Source organism: Desmodus rotundus, chromosome 9 (genome assembly GCF_022682495.2).
Source record: "Desmodus rotundus isolate HL8 chromosome 9, HLdesRot8A.1, whole genome shotgun sequence".
In the NCBI taxonomy this organism is placed as follows: Eukaryota; Metazoa; Chordata; class Mammalia; order Chiroptera; family Phyllostomidae; genus Desmodus; species Desmodus rotundus.
In genome coordinates this window covers 95,539,689-95,560,301 of record NC_071395.1, presented here as the reverse complement: position 1 = coordinate 95,560,301, position 20,613 = coordinate 95,539,689, and the positions used below count along the sequence as shown (strand labels likewise).

The window sequence follows — 20,613 nt, the reverse complement described above, 5'->3', positions numbered from 1 at the left end:
AAGAAACTCAGCTCCAAAATGCTAATTTGAGACGAGGCTCAAACAGAGAGAAAGCCATCATTTGTGAAGAAATTAGACTCGTTTTCTGCTAAGTGAAAGTGACTAAAATTCTGAGTGGAAGAGCAGGCTTCGGGGAAAAGAATACAGAGAGAGGGACTGCCCTAAGGTTATGCACCTTGCTCGTGACCATTTGCTCAACAGTGAAATTTCAAAGACCAGATAATTGATTTGGCTTCAGAGCCTCCAAAGGCAGCTATTTGCAAGACTGGTCCAAGATTTGCTTAGAGGAAGCAGCTTCCCTTAAAGGTTTGAAAATAAGTATTTAGAATATATGCATATGTTTTACATTCCATATTAATGATCTATGTATTATTATAGGTCATTATTAGATTACATATAATGTATTATATAATGTTCATAATAGATAACGAGTGTTACATAGAAGTATATAAGATAAGTTAATGTGGATACACACGGAAACACATATATTACCATAGTAGTCTCAGGGTGGCTGGTTTTGCAAGATGTTAATTTTAAATAATTTTGTATTAGTAGTTGACATGTTATATATACACCGTCCTTATCTTCAATTTCCTGTAGAATCTGTTGAGTTCCTTTGATTCTAACGGAAATTTTCAGACTTTTTTCTCCAACTTTACACGTGCTGAAAGCCAGGTTTACAAATTTTTTTAAATCTCTGTGTAGCCCTGGCTGGTGTAGCTCAGTGGATTGAGCTCGGGCTGTGAACCCAGGGGTCATCAGTTCGATTCCCAGGCAGGGCACATGCCTGGGTTGCAGGCCAGGTACCTGCTACAGGGCACGAGAGAGGCAACCACACATTGATAATCCTCTCCTTCTCTTCACCTCTCTCTAAAAATGAATAAATAAAATCTTTTTAAAAATCTCTGTGTAGAGATACATAAATTGGGGTGGGTTTGAAAAAAACAAACTCAATTGGAAAACTACGGGGGGGGGAATATATGTGTATAAGCAAGTTTTATTGTCAGAAAACCATTTAAAATCTAAAACCAGTAAACAATTCATCAACCAGGTCTATGAAGAATGTGCCCTTCTTTACATAATACAGCAGCCCCTCGAACTCAACAGCATTAGGAAACACTTGAGCCATAATTCCACTCCCTTCTCAAATAGAGCTGCCAATCAGGGCACAAGCCCTTTAATATAGAAGTCACAAAATGAAAGTTTGTGATTTATTTAGTTTTCTAAGGACCAGGAGGAAGTCTTTTAAAAAATTTAATCTTTACTTTTGAAACCCTTTCTAAAATGTATTGGTGTACTTTCCTGACTGAATACATTTTCCTGAACATAGTTTAACCTTTATTTGGTATCTTTGGTCTCTTATAATACAAGGATATCACCCTGGATGGTGTGGCTCAGTGGATTGAGTGCCAGCCTGCAAACCACAGGGTCACCGGTTCAATCCCCAGTCAGGGCACATGCCTAGGTTGTGGGCCAGGTCCCCAGTAGGGGGCATGTGAGAGGCAACCACACATTGATGTTTCTCTCCCTCTCTTTCTCCCTCCCTTCACTTCTCTCTAAAAGTAAATAAATAAATAATCTTTAAAAAATAACACTACATCAATACCATTTAATGGTCATTTTAGTATGAAATAATTTACACTCTTAAATATAGGAGATAGGGCTGGACTTACAGTGTCCCTAGGAAGTCCCTAGGAAGCTCTTACTTGGTTTTTTTTTATTTTTTAAAAAGATTTTATTTAAATCTTTAACCACTTAATCCGATGAACTACACCAGCCAGGGCTATTATTTGTTTTTTAGGTTCTTTGTATCTGCTTCTTTCTTTTATCTCTAACTCATAAGCACAGTACAGAAAGAAATCCCAGTTAATTTGGTAGTTATTCTATTTAATAAGATATTTTATATGTAACTCTGGTTCTAAGGTAAGGAATAGAATTGGAAATAAAAACTCAAATGATCAGATATTAAATTAACGTTGCCACCAAATTGCCAAATATGAACAAGGTATTCAAAGATGGAACTATTTACTTTAAATACATTTTCAGACATTCACCCATAAAAATGGAAGTTGGTAGTCATTCATTCTTAACACCCTATTGCTTAGGATCCCAAGACTTTATCCAACAGCCTTAATAAATGTATGAAAGTATCAAGAGGTAAAGGTCAAAAAAGGAGCCAGGAACATCAAACAAGGCTGCTGGAAGTGACCCAAAACATCACATGCTGGCTTTTCCTTTTCATGATAATAACAGTGATACTGAGTGTTTATCTGTGCCTTTATTTCACAGAGCTTCAGATGCTTTGCAGACATCTCTCACTAATCTTCATTAGGCCTTGGGAAGAAAACAGTATTCCCCAAGAAGTACCATCAGAGCGGGAGGAAGCTTCCCGAAACCAACAGAAGGGAAGACATGGCCTCTGTCTGTCTCCCCCGCCCCACACTTGTCTTCTGACGCCCACCATGCTGTGTCACACTGTGACTGAAATGGGTTATAACACCACCCAAGTGTTGAAAGGATAATAAGGGTAACTGAGTTTGTTTCTAAAAGAGCTGTAAGCTCTGTGTATTTAATCCTAACAGGGAATAGGTAAATAGATGAGAAAACCTGTAATTACCTTTATCCCGTTGCTTACCCATTTAGGGGGAGACTTCAAATTAGTAAAGGTACAGTATGGAAAATGCTGTAGAACATTAGTCTCAGAAATGGCTCCAGGGATGATTTTTACGTCAAAATGATTTCTAGGCCACAAATGTTTGGGAGATGCTATGACTTTAACTGCTTAGTCTCATTTTGATGCAATATTTCTCAGATGGGGAAATGGGACTCTCCACGACTTGTGAGATCATTTCCAGGTAGGCTAAGGAACCTTATCTGCTGAGCTTCAAAGAACTACATGTTGGGACTAGCACAGTCCAAGAATAACGAACTGGTAAGTTAGTTCGCGTCGCAATCCTGAGCTCCCTTCCTGCAAAGGTGGACAGGAAGCTGAAGCTCCAGTGTTCTGAGCAATTCTTTCAGGGTCACAGCAATTAAAAGAATACTCCAAATTTTCAAACAGGGAGAATGGAAGCGTGACATGACATGCGATACAGTGCTAGGATCCCTCTGACTCTTGAGAAGTAAACTTGGAAAACAGCGGCTTTGGACTGTGCCAGTGATCACGGGAGAAAGCGGACGGGCTCACCTACGCAGAGCAGCCGCTTGCACGAAGATCCAGGGAGGGCAAGGGATTCACCCTGGCACAAGCAAGGCGGCAACGGAACTTAAGTTCCCATCCTAGAACCTGTACACTGTTAGTCATTCTCTAAGACACTCAGGCTACCTATTACCACATTATGGTAATATTTAATCAGCCCTTTGGCCTACAAAATTTTACATTGAAGCTCTAGCTACATTAAAAAATACAAGTAGTCTTGCCTAGTTATTTCAGGATAATGCTAAAATGAATCCAAATAGGTTAACTGGGCCCAAATCAATAACCTTCAAACCTAATATTTCTTACAGTAAGTAGGTGAGTAAGAAAGAGCTCCAGCCCTGACCAGTGTGATTCGGTTGCGTGTCATACCACAAAGAGAAGGGTTGCCGGTTCGACTCCCAGTCAGGGCACATGTCTGGGTTGTGGGCCTGGTCCCCAGTCAGGGGGCTTGAGAGAGGCAGCTGATCAATGTTTCTCTCCCTCTCTTTCTCCCTCCTTTCCCCCGTCTCTAAAAATAAATAAAATCTTTTTTTTAGAAGGATCTCAAGTCTAATTATTATTGATTATAATAAAACCTAACATTTGCAATTTTCAAAGATAATTCTCATACATTATTTCATTTCACATAGGTAGATTACTTATTATTATTATTCCCATTTTACTCCCAAAGGCACAGGCTCTCAAAGAGGTTAAGCAATTTTCCTTAAGGTCATAAAGCTAAGAAGGATCGGAGCGGACATTAAAACACAAGACTACCGAGAGCTCCTTTGACTAGGATGTCGCAACTCACTCTAGAGTGCCCTTTATGCCTTATTATCGTATTATATCATTATATGTGGATGCTGTGCAAAGAGCAATATTTGATGGGCACATTATCATCAATTATCTGATTGGTGATAAAAATTATGTTCTTAGGCCAGAAGGCCTCCAGTTATACATAAAGTTAGAAGATAATGAAGTAATTCTACCCTAAGGAAACCCAAGAAACACTCTGATAATTCAAAAGGAAAAAAAGTCCTCATTAAGGAAGTCAGATTGCCTCTGACACAAGTGCTTCATCAGAGAACATTCAACTGGTGGCCAATAGGGTAACTTCCATTCCTGAGAAAAGGACAAAAGAAGCAGGGACAAACGGTAGCTTCTCACGCCCGGAAACGCTGCCTGGTGTTCCGACTCAGGAGATGTGCTTCTGGTCTCTCGTGGAGAGATCACACTCTCCTTCATGTGTACTAGATGCATAAATGCAGAAGGCAATTTCCAAATAATAAATCATCAAATGATTCATTATCATCAGAATCCTCACAAAACCTTAAAAAACAAGTGAACCAGAAATTTACATCTCTTCCATTCAAATGAACAGTAAAATAATCCTTGAATGCGATGCAGAAACTACCTCCGCCGTCAATGGGGGAGCTCGTAGTGTCGGCCGGGAATTGAGACGACCCAGGTTTGGCCTGTGTGCACACACTGCTTAGGTGCCAGGTGCTATATAGTTTCTGGGTAGAGTTTGTCTACAGGAGAAAATCAGATCTTCTGGCAGCACTCACAAGGCAGGTGCAGTCATAAAGAACTTGACTTTTGATTCCATTGTCTCTGTCAGGACAGGTGGCTTGGTAGAAGTATGGAATCCTGCCAGACAGGCTCCAGCTCAAACTTCCCTTTAGAAACAAAACAATAAAAATGGAAACAAAATGCCAAATCCTGTTCCATACCTTGAAGACTGATATCACTTGCAAAATTAGGGCACTTCACATAGTAACGCTAATGTGGTTCAAGCATACATCAACTCGGGAGAAATTAGATGACAAAAATGAAAGGTCAATTGCAGGTTGGGCTCCTCCCCTGCAGTTCAATGCCCTGCCTATTCCCCTGTATAAACTAAAGGGACACTTACATTTCAGTGAAATGTACACATAAATTCTCATTGTAAAATAACTCCCCAAACTGTAATCTCATACCTGCACAGGAGCAACACAGGCCAGTCAGCATTGCTGAGTGGAATAAAGACCTCTGGCAAATCCTGCCTCACCCACACATCCTGACATACCTTCCTAGCACAAACTAGTGCGTTTAAAATTTTGTGAGGCTTCGGCAGTGGACGATTCCATCAAAGAGGCTGTCTTTGTCTAACACAAGACTAGAGCATGTTAGTTCAGAACAGAGCAGAAACATAAAGGATTGTTGCTGGTGGCAAAGATAGACAACTGACATTTTCACCAGGTCTGTCTTCAGGGCGAGCCTTGGTGCTGATGGTGTGGGCTCCTGACCAGCACGGGAAGGCTCTGAGGAAGAGTGCTCAGAGAATCTTTGTGGGAGCACTCTAGCCGCCACGATTGGAAATTGTGAGCATTTTTTGGTGTTCTTGGAATTCTATTTCCAACCACTACTTTGCGGTTGTGATGAAGGGCTAGGAAGAGATGGAAGTCTTCTAGAGCAAATACTTTCTTCTGTTCATAATCACAGAGCCAAGATGAAAATAACAGGAACGTACTTTGCCCAGGGCATAATTCTGCCTGCATCTGATCTATCCATTGCTTTATTTTTTGTCCTAATTCTTGTTTTTGCTGTTATTAATCTGCCCTAAGGAAAAAAGTTAGATAATCTATAATGGGTTCCAGAACAGCTTGGCAAAATATATGGATTCAGAGAAGGATATTTAAGAAGGAGCCATAATCTCTGAGAACAATGCCCTATAAATGTCCCAAAGTGCAAGAACCAAAATATTAAATGAATCATTGTTCTTACCCTGTGTAATTCCTTAAAGTTACAGTTTTAATTCTCCCTAAATGACAAATGGTCTATTCAGGCTCCAGAGATGAGGCTGTGAAGCTAGCATTTAACATGGTTGTGCCGCTCTGTGCCTGACTCAATCAAACAGTTTCAATCCAAAAGTACGTTCCTCCTTCATTTACCTGCCAAGACCTGAGTTCAGGCCCTCAGGGTGCTAAGGTTTTCCTTTGTGGGTGAAAATGACATCATCACCACCTCAGAGACAGTAGGGTATGCAGGGAATGTGGCTCCCAACATTGGTGATATCATCAACAGCCCTGGGAGAAACCCAAAATCCCCAAGAGTGGAAGCACTGAAGGTTTAAAAAGGTGTTTTTATTGTTGTTTCAAGCTTATCAATAGAATTTGAGGGTTCCCAATATCAAGTTGTAAAAGAGCAGGCAGAGGAAGGGTACTTCTTCCAGTAAGCACCTCAAGAACCAAATATATGGAAGTTAAGTCCAGATAGGGCTACTCAACTCAGTTGTATCTTAGGGGTATATCTATCCAAGGAAGAGTAGAGACTTAGTTACATTAGGCTCTCTCCCAGCTCTGAGATGAGTATATTCTTTGGGGGACTTGCTAATGTTGCAACTTTGCATTCAAAATAAATTCTAAGCACTCACATAATCCCCCCAGTCTCCTCCAAACTCTCTTTGATGTCCAACAACTAAGGACAAGAATCTCTGATTCTAAAACAATTTCTTTGGCTGGAAGAAAATTCTTTGCAGGGCGTAAATAGCAGGAGACAGAAAAAATTTTTCTGAAGTGCAAACTAGTTGGAAACCCCCTGGGGAAAGAATTTGATTCCCAGTCTTGGAGAGGACCGGGCCTGCCCGTACAAGCTGCCTCTGCTGCAGGCCTCTAAGAAGACGCTTTTGTGTCTACTGTATGGCCCTCAGCAAAGCAGCGGCCCTTTTTTTTTTTTTTTTGCCAGCAGTTTTCCAGCTCCAGGGACACACAATGCAGAAAGTCACGGTTTAATAACACGGCAGAGCTCCTAATCAGATGGCCCATTTTCACTCCCCCCAGGTGTCTCCAGATGCTTATGTCCTAGAGCTTTATCCCCCAGACTCACACATCTACCAGCTGCTCTCAGATCTTATTTATAGCGCAGTAGCTATTCAGCTTATCTCTAAAAATCCAACTTCACAAAGCAGTTCAGGATCAGATGCATCATCCTCCTTCCACTACCAGGGTCCTTCCCAGAGATTTGGATTCGCTTAGATGTAGGTTTGTGATGGGAGTGATTGAAGTCGGAGTGGCTTAGCCACTGGGACATCCTTGAAGGATTCAGAAAAAGGGTCCTCAATCCACTACAGATATTTTAAAAGGCAAAGGTCCGGAGAAAAACTCTTTTGTGTGTGCGTGTTAACTGAATGTAAAGACAGCAAAGGACCAGAGGAAGAAGAACACAGTTGAGTCTGATGCTTAGTTTTGCTACCAATCTTTTGTGTGACTTTAAGTAATTTGGTCAGATTCTTTTGCACCAACTACCTAACAAATTTTATCTCATGGAAAAGGAATAAATCAGCAAGTTACATGTCCCTTTAGTATACAAAGTCTATTTCTAGAATAAGCATAAACTATAAATGTTCAGAGCTGTTGGGTGGGGAACACACAATACAATATACAAATGATGTGTTATAGAACTGTACACCTGAAACCCCATATAGTTTTATTAACCAATGTGACCCCAATAAATTCAATAAAAAAGTAAAAGATAATAAAAATAAAATAAAACCCTGAAATTAAAATATTTAAATAAATTAATGTTTAGAGCTGGAAAGGATCTTAAAGATTAGTTACTCTACCTACTCCACCCCAACATATGAAAGGTTAAGTGACTTGCTTTCGCTTTTTTTTTAAAAAGATTTATTTATTTATTTTTAGAGAGAGAGGAAGGGAAGGAGAAAGAGAAGGAAGAGAAACATCAATTGGTTGCCTCTTGTACATGCTCTGACCAGGGACAACCAAACCCGCAACCCAGGCATGTGCCCTTACCAGGAATTGAACCAGTGACCTTTTGCCTGTGACCTTTTGTCAGTGACCTCACCGATGCCCAACCAACGGAGCCATGCCAGTCAGGGCTGCTTTTGCTTTTAAATGGACATAAAGCACCTATGGACTGTTCATATACCCAAAGGGGACAACTAAGTTCTATGTAATCTCTAATGATGATAAAGATATATGTAATGTATACCATATAGTTTACAAACTTTACAGCAAGTAATAACCTAATGTGGTCACAGCAGCTAGGTATACATTCTTCTCGAGTTGGTCTCCATGTCCCTCACATAACACTAAAATCAACAAATTTCAGAGAATGGGAATAACTGGTACTAATGACTGAAGTCCATAATTTTTTAAAATCTTGCTATTAAAAACAAATTTTGCTGAATTAAGATGACATTCATATACTCTTCACATCCTACAGTCTTACTATTTATTTCTTCCTTATGCAGTTTGTGAAGAATTAAAAGTGAGTCTGTGAGATTATCAATTCAAGAGAACTCCCAAAATGTTGAATTCTATTTATGGCTCAACTTTTCCTTTTCATTTTACTATAATTTAGAAGGAAATTCTTGCACATTTTAGGAAGCGCGTTTGGAACTTGAAAAGAAAGCCGTGATGTTTAGTTATTTGGACTTCTAAACAAAACACTACAGATGAGTATCATACACTCAGGAATGTTTATACAGGCCATGTTATAACCTATGTTTAACTGGTAACAGAGAAAAGCAGAAGGCATGACTGGTTTAGTTGCCCTGCAGCTTTAAGCTGCCTGGGTTAAAAGTTTATATTTTTTTGTTTTTTCTTCGGTCATAGGGGACATCTGAAGACAGAATTGCCAGAGTCATTTAAATGACTCCCGAGACCCTGAAAATCAGCATTCCAATGTGCCTCTGCCAGCACCCCTCATCTGGCATCCAGCACAGGCTGCCTTCTGCTGTTTAAGTTGCATCTCCTCAGCTGGGCTAGGCCAGGGTTGGTCTTTGTGATCCTAGAAGACCTGCCGCAACAGCATTTGGAACACAGCAGGCGGCCCGCATTACAAGACACCGAGAGAATCCAGGGCAACCCCCGGTCGGTAAGATTCCCAGCCTACACTTCAGAAGGAGCCTCTACTGCTGTGTAGTGATTCTTCGGCAGAATAAGTGCCATGTGTACCAAGTAAAGTAGCCCTACGTGGCGGCAAGGTATTTTTCGTTTGTTCGCTTGTTTTAAAGTATGCCTTCTAATTGTCTATGGACCAGAGAGGAAAGAGACCTTATGGCAGTCTATAATATCTTCTTAATGGAATGTTCAGGGGAAAATACATGCCAACATCTGTTTTTTAATCTCCCTGCAATGACCCAAAACAATTTAAAATAAATAAATAAGGTTTACCAAAAATACCAGCTAGTAAGATGTGGCAGTAGATCAGCAGTTCTTTGGCAAACCACTACCATCTCTGAGTCTGTTTCTTCCTCTGTAAAATGGAATGATCGAATTAGGAGATGCTGCCAGTAAGTAAAGGAATAGAGCATGCTGTATCAAACCCAAAGCACTCCCAAGAACTGACCTCATGGTCCACTTAAAATATGAGGAGATAAACAAATCTGTTTCACCCTCCCTCAGTTATTCCCAGCAATCAGAGTTAGCACCACCGCAATGCGCCTCCTGTGCATTCAACAAGTATTTATGGACTATCTGCTATGTCTAAGGCACCATCTAAGTGTATGCTAAGGCATTATTCCCAAGAATACAGCTCTGACCTAAGAGACAGAAATCCCTGCTTTTACAGAGCCCGTAATCTGTGAAACACTGCAGTGTGTCACGTGGCAGTAAGTGTATGAAGAAAAATCAAGCAGAGAAGGAGAATATGACTCGGGGGGAATAGGAAGGGTCCTTTGAAATAGGATGGTCTAGGCAAGCCTCACTGATGAGGTGTATTTGGCACTTGGGGGTGACACTAGAAAGACTAAGAGGAGAAAGTAACTGGGGTGTAAGTGGGACTAGTAAGGGGGAAGGCCCTGGGGGGGAGTATGCCTGGTTTAACTGAAGGACAATTGGGAGGTCAGGGTGCTAGAGCAGAGTGAAGGGGAGAGGAGGGAAGAGGTGGGGGTGCCAGGCCTGGTCCCGAACAGTCCAACAACTCCCTGTAAAGACTGGCTTTTATTCTAATGACATTTCTCAGAAGAACAGTGAATGCTGGTCAGAGCATTAGCTCACAGGGCTTTCTGAGACATGAAGTTGGTAGACTGTTTCACCAAAAGTTTTTTTGGCGGAATTACCACATTGAGCAGCATCGATCCAAAGAGAAGGTATCTCAGCCGTCAACCGTATTTAAGCTTTGTAGGATTTTCACTCAGGAGAATTGATCCCTGAGAAATCCACACCCTCAGATACCTTAAACACTGGATGACTCCACTATTTCCTGCACAGCAGATTGGGTCCGTCTCTATGTAACCTTGTTCTTGGGTAACTTACTTGGTTTCTCTTACCCATTTTGTTTTATTTTCTGTAAAATGAAGTAAATATCACCTGTTCTTATCTGGCTTGCACATATTAGTGGGCCATTTTAAGGTTCTTGAAGGAAAATACATAAATTCAATGGAACATCACTATCACATTCTTCTCCAACAATACCCTGTTACCAATTCTGGTTCCTGACGGGACATTTATAGTAGCACACTGGTCATTTATACATCTTTTTCCTCTACTGTACTTAGCAATTTGAGGGGAATAATAGAGAAAAACAAGACGAGTTCCAAAAAGCACTTTCCAGTGAATAAAATATAAAGGCAAAACCTATTAAAAACAAACCTAACCATAAGCCCTAGGAATATCCTTAATCCTCTATAAAAAGTAAACTATGGCTAATTTTTAGACAGAGAAAATTATAACACGCACGCACACACATGCGTACTTTACTACAAAAGCCAATGAAATACCTACCCCCAGAACCAGCTGACTGAGCACTAAAGAGACTGATAGGGACAAAGAGACCAGGGCACAGCTCATTCATTACCTCTTCCTGACCGCAGAGGTTTACCAACTTGAACATACAACATTTGTGCTGGAATCCATATGAAGTATGAAAGCATTGTATATACAAATCTGTTGGATGAGTACTTATAAAAGAGATACCTTCTTAACTTGAAAATCCGTCATTAAAAATATCCTGCAGCTTCCTTCTCTCCTCTGGGTGCCAGGCTTCTAACAACCAAGCCAAGTCAGAAGGCCCTGAGCCGGCATTGCAGGAGGCAAGCCCCTGAGATGGTGCACACAGAGAAATTATGTCTGATGGGCACTTCTGACTATGCTCCAAAGTCAATTACAAATTAATTGGATTATCTGCACCTACCACCATTATCATAAATGAGAGGTGACTGCCCTTTGAATATTACACCCCTTTAAAAGGCTGGCCTCAATGCAAAAATCGTTGAAATCTCTGCTGCTAAGGGACTTGAGTAATGGCAGTTAAATGCACGTTGTTTCAAAGGTTGTGGCAGGTTCCTGTGTTAGATAATTTACCATGGGCTGTTATAAAATGAAGAGAAAGACACTGTTATGTTAAAAGGGAGACACTAAGCAAATACACATTCTGCTTTACAAATACCTTCACAAATGAAACACAAATGAGAGAATAGAAGAAATGAAGAGGTTTTTGGAAGTTCGCAGGATATTGTGTTTTCTGGATCAATCTCAGAGAGTAATACTCATCATTATCATTCCTTTCTATTGTGGAAAGGAATTGATCGTTCATACAAAGCCTATGCTGGTGTTCTGTTCATCTATGGCATTCTTCGATGTATAGAATTTTAGAGCTGGAAAAGCACAGGCTTTAGGGTTCAAGTTCCAACTATGCAATCTACTAGCTACGGTCATGACCTTGGCAGCTACCAACAGTTTAAGCTCCAGTTTCCTTATCTGTAAAATGTGAAAAATAAAAGTACTGCATCTCTTTCATGAAGTTATTATGAATATTTGATGAGCCAGTACGTGTAACAATCACAGCCCAAGTTTGTTATGATTATATTTCAATCCCTCAATTTTACAGATAGAGACTCTAAAGCCTAGAAAGGTGAACCATTTTGTCCCAAATCACCCAGCCAACGTGGTGGCAGAGTCAGAAATGAAAGTCAGTCCCTTGAGTCACTGTTTAGTCACTTTGTCAACTACGATTTTGCTATATAGCATTATCTCTCTGGCTTTGTCCAAAACTTTATAATAAAGTTTTCTCTCCCTTCCCAAATAATTCATTTCAGGACCTGACAACAAATAAAGTAAAAATGCAAAGGTGAGATAATGAGGTGTCGACTAACAGGTAAATGATGGGGCAGGCAAAGACCTCAGGCAAGGGGGAACGCATCCAGGAGGTGCTCGCTACTGCTGCCCGAACGCTGATGGACCACAGCTCCCACTGCAGGCCTGAGGCCTCAGGGCAGTATATTCTAATCTTGATCATCCCTTTACCCTGAAGTCTAAGACCGTCCAGGACAGCCAGCTGAGCAGGAGGAGTCTAACAGTCCCACTGGGGACCTCTCCTGCGCTGCATTCAGATCCTCGAGCTCTTTTGCTTTGAAAAGAAAAGATTCATTTGAGTTGTCCCTCTAATTAGTAATATTTATGAATAAGGAAAAATATTAAGAAAGAAAATAAGACTGTAATCATTTTTAGAAGTAGTAACAACTGTATTACCAGAAATAATATAAACAAACTTTGAGAAGAAGTAAACAAACTAGATAACTGGATAATCAGACAATGCATAAGCTCCAGTACATTTCCCATCTACAATGCTATAAACCAGGACAAGATATTCAAACGAAAAATAAAGGACTGCAAGAAGTTATAATCCCTATTATTTTGTCCTCTTTATCAGTCACCGGCCAAGTAACGAGGAAATCTGGAAAGTTTCCTTAAAATGGATTTTTTTTTTTAGTCTCCCACTTTCTCTGTCTCTTTCTTAATTGAGATATAACTGACATATAACACTGTATTAGTTTTAGATGTAAACATGATTTGATATATAGGTATATATTGTGAAATAATTACACAGTAAGTTCAGTTAATATCCATCGCTACACAGAGTTAAAAATATTTTTGACATGGATTTTTGATGGCTAGTTAGGAAAATAACTGATCAGAATAGCAGCAGAAGGAAGGTTATCCTAAATATAAGTTTTAAATAAATATATTTATTTTTATATATAATTTATCAATATTAAGTGGAGACACAAAGAAGTGGAAGGCAATCAGCAGAAAGAAAGAGACAGAGACTGTGGCAAATGCAGGGCAAACCTAAGAAGGAGGCACTTCCAGACAATGGCCAACAGGCACAGGGACGTGAAATGCTCTGGTCATGCAAAGAAGCAGCTCTTGGGCAGAAAAGAAAGAAAAACAACTTAATTTGGTCAGAGCTAAGATGGGGAGTTTTGAAATGGAAGAAATAGCCAAGGCTACATTTCCTCTTCTGTTTTGACTTTCTTTTAGCACGCTAAATAGAATATTACAGTTTAAAACTTTAAACGTATCTTGTGAGATAGGTATTACTGCGGGTAAAAAGAAACCTGAGCACAAAGAGGGAGGTATAAGACTCAGGGCAAAAATTCGCCAGGGCCTGGACTTCAATGTCCTCGTACACTCAGCCGTCAGATGCAGCTGACACAAGTACAACTGTTTCAGAGTCGGTTCTATGGCCCATTTCATGACTACACAAATTGGGGGCACACTGTCAAGGGGTGTCTCTCTTTGTCTAGGAAAAATTAAAATTGTAATACAAGTGAGAATCTAGTTAATTGTCCCTTATGAAATTGTACCTACCTTGAATTAATTGAGCAGATTGTTAGATTTTTCTGAAACTCTCTGGAAATTCCAGAAACCACAAGGATTTTTTTTTTTTAATCCTTCTTTTCTACCTTCACATTTCCCAATCCATAGCATCCCCAGGTTTACAAAGACTGCGCCTTCGGAAACAATCAAAATTAACAGGCAGCTAGAATAATTCATTCAAAAGGTAGAAGGATGCATAGAATTGTCCAAAATTCCTTAAAGCCAACAGAGAAGAGCCCTTTAGGTTTGTGACACCAGGGTACCGCTATTCACCGAGAAGGCTGAAGTGCAGCAAAGTGCAACTCCAGGGGGTACCGACAGAACCCCTGCTGCACGGGAGGCTTGGTTAACCACAGACGAGCAAACCTGAGTGGCAGCATGACCTGGTCAGGAATGAACAGCATGGATTCCAGGCGTGTAAAACCATGTGCCCCAAACACACCAGAGTTCTTTGAAAGAGTTAATCCAGTAGTGGATAAAAAAGAACTGATGCTTACCATTCAAAAGGTTGTTTTCTAAAACATAATTGTCTCCTAAGGGACTGTTAAGAAAATTTAGTAACTATTCTGGATTAAAAATTGATTAACAGACAATAAACCAGGAACAATACTGATAGTCACGAGAGCTTAATACTAGGCTAGTTTACAAATTTATTTATTAATGACCTAGAAGATGCTTGTGTGGACAGAAAAGGTAAAGAAAGACTGAAAATTGCCCATGACACAAACCTCTGTAAAGCCTGAGAGGCCTTTACTAAATAATAGACACAATGAAATTCCCTCTTCTCGAAATAAAGAAACAACACTGAAACTATGCTAACAGGCTCAATATTAACAGTTTAAAAGATTAGCAAATGTTACCGTGAGGAAAAGGGCAGAATAAGAGAAGATACGATAATGACTGACAAAACAATCAGTGGCAAAGGGAATGCCAGCTAGTGCCTCTTATACGCCTTTTCCTCTGTGAATACACAGAAACTGTACATAGAGCTTTATGACAGAAGAAATAATCTAAAATAAAAAGGACCCGATTTTACACAGTATATAATTAACCCATTGAACATGCTGCTGCCAGGACTTTAATACGGCCCAAAGCTTAGTACAGCTCCCAAAGACCTCCGAGACCAAAACAGAGGTGGACAGTAAAATAGCTAAGGTTATAAAACGAAGCCCATACTTCAAGGAGTCAGGGTGCTAACTAGGCACGGTCAGAAAGAAAGTTTCCTTTCTAATTGCTGTAGTCAAATGATTTATGTTTCAACTTTTAAGTGTTCCTGATGCCATCCTAGAGTGCAAATTAAATGATTAGGCTCTTATGCAAAAATTCTTACGCCATTTTTTCCAGATACATTCATTCTCTGGCCCCGTTTATTTTTCTAAATAGCAGGGCCTTCCATTTCACCCAGTTCTTCCTCTCACTTCACTCATCCCAGCTTCAAAATATTGCCTAAAAAGTAATCGTGAAGAACCACTAAATCATAAATGTAAAATCCATGTCTGGAAAGGGAGTTCTAGAATTTGTTCCAAATTCTCACTTTCTTTCTCAAGAGACCAGAATTAAAATTCATATCATACTTTGGTTCCGTTCATACCATAAAATAGAAATCTGAGCTTGGATGCTGAGATAAATCATATTTAACAACATTTTAACCTGCGTCCAAGAGATACAGCAAGGGGTGTCCTTTCATAAAATAAAGTTTAATCGATAAACAACCAACATAATTGTATGGAATAAGACACTGGGAGGCCACATTACAAAGACCCAGCCCTCTAGGCTCCATCCTCACCAGGGGAATGAGCAATTCACCTGTGAAACGCTGTGGGCCTCCTCAGTTCATAAATTCAACACAGAAAGAGCAGGCTGTGAATGAGTTATAGGCAAAATTCACAGCCTGGGAGCCTGAAAAACTGTGTCTGAGAAACTCTGTGCGTCAATAAAAAAAATGTTAAGTTTTAAGTGTTTGAAAAGTCATAAAATTATGTACAGACAATGCTGACGGGACCAGGAGGCAAGTTTACCCCTCGTGTCCATTTTGCAACCCAGGCCTCTCCATTTCGGGCTTAGCAATAGGTGCCACACGTGGTGTAGAGCCAGCCGCGCACTCAAGCTCCACTGATTTTTAAAAGTGACACAGCGATCAAATACGCTCCAAGGGCGTTCCAGAATTTCAAGGCGCTGCTGACCATTAAAACCAACCTCCCTAGGGCTCCCTGCAAGTTTAAACAGCCCTCAGTTAAACACAAGCCCACATATTTCATCTATCAAAATACTATGTCCAGAATGCATCACTTGCAAAGACAGGTCTTACTAAGTGTATCTAAAAATGCACTGTAATCATCAGAGCGAAAAACAAGCAAGGGATCTTCTAAAATGTAGGATTTATAAGTTTCTTCTCGAGTATAAAGTCAGAATTTGCTTTAGAATGCCAATGAGGCAATGTCCTTAAAAGATGGAACATATAAAAAAGGTAAGCAACAGAGGCCCTTGAATATACTATTTGGTTTGGGAGACACAAGGAGAAAGGCATATTTCTAACAGATGGAAAGTGAAATATAAGAAAGGTGTCCTTACCTGCATTAATTTTCCTTCTGCTGGAGTTATTTCAGCAACACCAGCAAACACACCTTCCAAAGTGAGATTCAGTTTTCCTGTGGGGTCCATTTTCAAGGGGATCACTCTGATAATAGCTTTCTGCTCTGTTGATCTTTCAGACTCCACCGCTGCTGCCAGTACCAGTCCTGTGCGTCCGAAGCCTGCCTGCAGGGTAGCCATCAGCAGCCAGGGCCAGAGGGCAGCCAGCTGCAGCTGGTGGCCACCACTCATGCTACCAGCTGCAGCAATGCACTCCGGCCATACATACTGCTTCCACTAGCTAATACCAAACGCAGCTTCTCGGATCCAGACAAATGAAGGAAAAGAGAATTTATGCTTCAGTTTCAGAAACCCCAGTCATAGTTTTGGCCCTTCCTTTCTCTAAAGTATATTCCCAAGAACAGGTGGCATTCCTGATCTGGCAGGGAAGAGGGTATTTTCAGCCCACTTCTGCTGCAGGTATGTCGTTTTCTCCCATCTTCACTATTATTAGTAAAGATATCACCACTTCTCTTCGGAATTTCCCCCGTTGCTTGAGGTTGAATGTCACATCCTGAATTTTTATTATGTCAGATCACTTGGTGCTGGTCTTCCATATGCATCAAGGTGTCAAGCCACTAAACCCAATGTTAATGAACAAAACAAGGCAAAGTAAACAACTAAGGCCATGCATGGAAGGTGAGAGTAAAAAAACTCCAGCTCAGAAAGTGAAGAGATGGTCCTTTTTAAGCCACAAAATTTGTCAAGTGGTAAAAGGCTAAAGATCACAGGAGAATTTTTCTTTCAAATGGGGAAGGAGAGGGAACATTTCAGGTCACACCTTGAGAGATGTCTAAAGATGCTACAACATGTATTCATAAAACTTTACACACTCAACTGCATTGCAATGTGGCCAAAGTTCTAGGCCCACTGAATTTATAATGCTGTTCATGAACTTAAAATATACTATAATGTTTTTATGTTCTACCTAAATTTGCCTGTAAATCAGGTGGTAATTTATGTCTTCATATATTACAGGATAATCCTAAGCATCGCAACCTTTTCCAACTTTCAAATTAGAAGAATATTTGGAAAGGTTAGCTTTCCAATTATTTTTCCCAGTTAGAAACCATATTTCTATCTTTACTTTTCTTTCTCTCTTAGGAGTTCCAGCTTTTATTCTCCTGCTTGAGAATGCCAAGCACTTTGATTTCCCATGAGATGCTTTTGGAAACTACTTTATAATCCTGATTTTATAATCTGTAATTTTCTAGGTTCATAAGTAAAACAAAGGACTATTCCTAACACGTTTTCAAATTCCTTGAGGGGGTGGGGTATAAAAGATAGGGGGGAGTAGGGAGGTAATTAGCCTACAGGCTCTAAGCAGAATGTTCTGAAAAAGTAAAAAGCCTGAGTAGGGTAGATCTGTGGTATTTCTAGGTACACTTGAGAATTTGGGTCTTTGTACAAACAAAATCTTATTTTAAAATTTTAAAATGTGCAACCTTAGTAAAGTAAATATAAATGCACTTCAATCACAAAGCCCACTGTGTTCAGTGGTCAAATTTTAAAAATCTTATAAAGTCTTCAGAATAAGTGCTGAAAAGCCAAGCAATTGAACATGAACCTGTTATACAGATTCTCTCTTTTGCTGAGGCAGAGGGAGGAAAAAAAGAATTTCAAAAGAAATCTGCAAACCTGTTGCGCTGTCGGGCCCACTGGAATCCACGGGTGTGAAACCAATTCAATTACGCTTTTATAGATCCTGCTCAAAAAAGATTTCAACTGTTTAACCAAGTACAGCTCATTCTTCCACCTTCTTACTCTGCAACCAAACCAAGAGCCCCACACTGCAGGTAGGTGCCGAGAAATTCCGAAGCCTGAAAAAATAATCCATGCAGGTCAAAGGCAAAAACTTAGTCCAGGGTTAGAGCTACTGTCCCCAGGAACTCTAAAAACACTTATAGAGAATCCAAAGTCATTTCTGAAATCGCCTTTCTAACAAAAGTTCTTTTTCTCCCCAAACAGCATATAAAAGGATCAAATCTTGAAAGAGCAAAGAAGCAAAGCAACAATTCACTACCAGGAACACAGAAAATCCCACAGGGAGAAGGCAATATCTCTGAATCATGGATGGACTTGGAAAGTTCGGAAGGATTCGAGTGCTTCCCTTCCAGAAAGACAATTCTGGATCACCTCCCTAGAGGAGGAAGCCTGTGGTTTGTAATTGGTGTTCTAGCTCGGCCTCCCTCCCCTGAGACTGCAATCACGCTCTCTACCTGCTGACACAAAGTGAGGGTGGAGCAGCTAGAGGCAACCACCCCCCATCCTGCCCCTCCTCCTCCTGACTGGCTCCGGCTGGGGCTGGGGCGCGCACACACTTAACCAGACACGTTCTTTCGCTCTCTCTTCTCTCAGCTCCTCTACTCCCTCTATTGAGCCACAGCCAAACTGCATCCAATTCAATCCTCAATTCCTTTCTCTGGGTAGGCAAGCTACCACATGTAAATCAGGGCCACTCAAACAGATATCTAAGCAGATTCTGCACCCAAGAGCACAGTGGTATGAGGAAATACAGAGAGGGGAAAAAAAAAGGAAACCCAGATGAATAGACACAGGGTTTTACAAATATAAATTCAAAGCGATGTCTGCTCTTTCCGGGTTTTAGTGTCTACAAACGGCACAAAGCCAGAATAAAGTGATCCTGTGCTATAATACTTACTGATTTACTGTTCTTGTGTCTGCAATCCTGGCGAGAACTCTATTTGATGCGTAGTGTTTCTTCAGCTCTTACTGACTTAAATTTACTAGCTCTTTTCTAAACTGTGCCTCTATGGAGCTTTTAGATCAGGTTGATATCAGAGGTCTAGAATCCGCTATTTTGTTCTCACATCTTCGGGAGGGGAAATACTACTATGGACTAGACCTACGCCCTCCATGTAAGACTGCAGGTAAGTCTATGTGCTAGATACAAGCGAAGGGGAAAAGTGTATACGCCTAATGAGAAGAATGTAGGAAAAAACCCTAATTTTTGGCTGATTGCTACATTCACGAACTATATAGCCTTCCCAGTAATCTTGTCATTAGAAATAATACATTCCTAATATATTGCTAAAATTTGAATTTTCAAATTTACCATATTATATTTGTCACTAACATTTTTTGGCCTCTGCCAAAAATCTTTCCAAGTTGTACAAACATACAATGATGTGAATGAGGTCAACACTACGGAACTGTACACTCAAAACCTGTTACGATTTGTAAAAAAAATGGTTAAGATGTGTTACATGCTTCTTTAAATTGTGGTAAGAAGCACCCACAACATCAATCTTAAAACTTTTTAATTGTACAAATGAATTATACAAATTTATCATTTGCTAAATGTGTATGATAATAATTGCATTGTAGGTCTGTTGTGAAGATTAAATGATATAATGCCTCTAAAAGAAAAAATTATGAGTAGTCTATCTACCATGAGAAGTTTTTCCCTAAAGAAGGTTTATGGGGATAGTGTTGACATTTTAGGCCTAGTAACTAACCTAGAGTACAGAGATAAATTCTAATGTAAATTCTTAATTTAGCACTTATTCTTTATGGGTTGGACATTAAGAACACAATGTACATTTAGACCTTTTATAGGTCCTTTCTAAAGAATAGAAATAGATCTAATTCTTCTGGAGAGAATTTTAAAAAACCTGTTATGGTCTTGTATTTTTATGTATGCCATATAATAAATAGTACAGCATAAATAATGCCAAAATATACATTGTTATATATGATGTATGCAAAAATATATTTAAACTAAAGAAAAGTAAGCTACTAATGAACTTTGCCTTACTTACTTCTGCTTAAATCTTTCAAAGGAATTAAGAGAACCAAACCTGAGTTAATATACACATTTAGTTGAAAAAAGATACAAACAGAAATGTGGTTGCCCTCTCTTAAGGAAACTCGAAGAGCTGGGAATAATGATAGTATGTATCATGAGCCTGGGTACCCTGAGATACCAACGATCAAACCAAATACCTCTATGTAGTTTAGTTCGCTGCAATACTGTGTTTGCTTAGGTCACTGGAACTGACAAGCAAGAAAAATTATTCTCTGGCTTTAAAGCTTTGGAGTTATCCCTCAGGGGTTGGTACACCAGAGCTTCCACGGAGATGTCAAAGATGCCATCACGGTGGCAATGGAACGCCCATGTCTCTGACATCTACCACCCACTTTTACACAGAAGACAAGCCACCCTTCGGCATTTAC

At 39.9% G+C, this 20,613-nt stretch overlaps 1 protein-coding gene across 3 annotated transcripts in view; it reads right to left on the bottom strand.

Moving 5' to 3' along the window:
• The window catches only part of RNF43 (ring finger protein 43), a 58,363-nt gene extending 39,737 nt beyond the window's left edge, over nucleotides 1-18,626 (bottom strand). Inside the window, exons 1-2 of one of the 3 annotated variants that reach the window (XM_024573026.3) lie at nucleotides 18,055-18,626; nucleotides 16,357-16,994 (exon numbers count right to left, since the gene is read on the bottom strand). In XM_024573026.3, coding sequence (XP_024428794.2) covers nucleotides 16,357-16,608 — 252 coding nt within the window. In that variant the 5' untranslated portion in view covers nucleotides 16,609-16,994; nucleotides 18,055-18,626. Of the gene's footprint in view, nucleotides 1-16,356 lie in introns of all 3 variants that reach the window. The other 2 variants (XM_045182329.2, XM_045182330.2) reach the window with 2 other exon arrangements.
• Nucleotides 18,627-20,613: the final 1,987 nt, after the last annotated feature.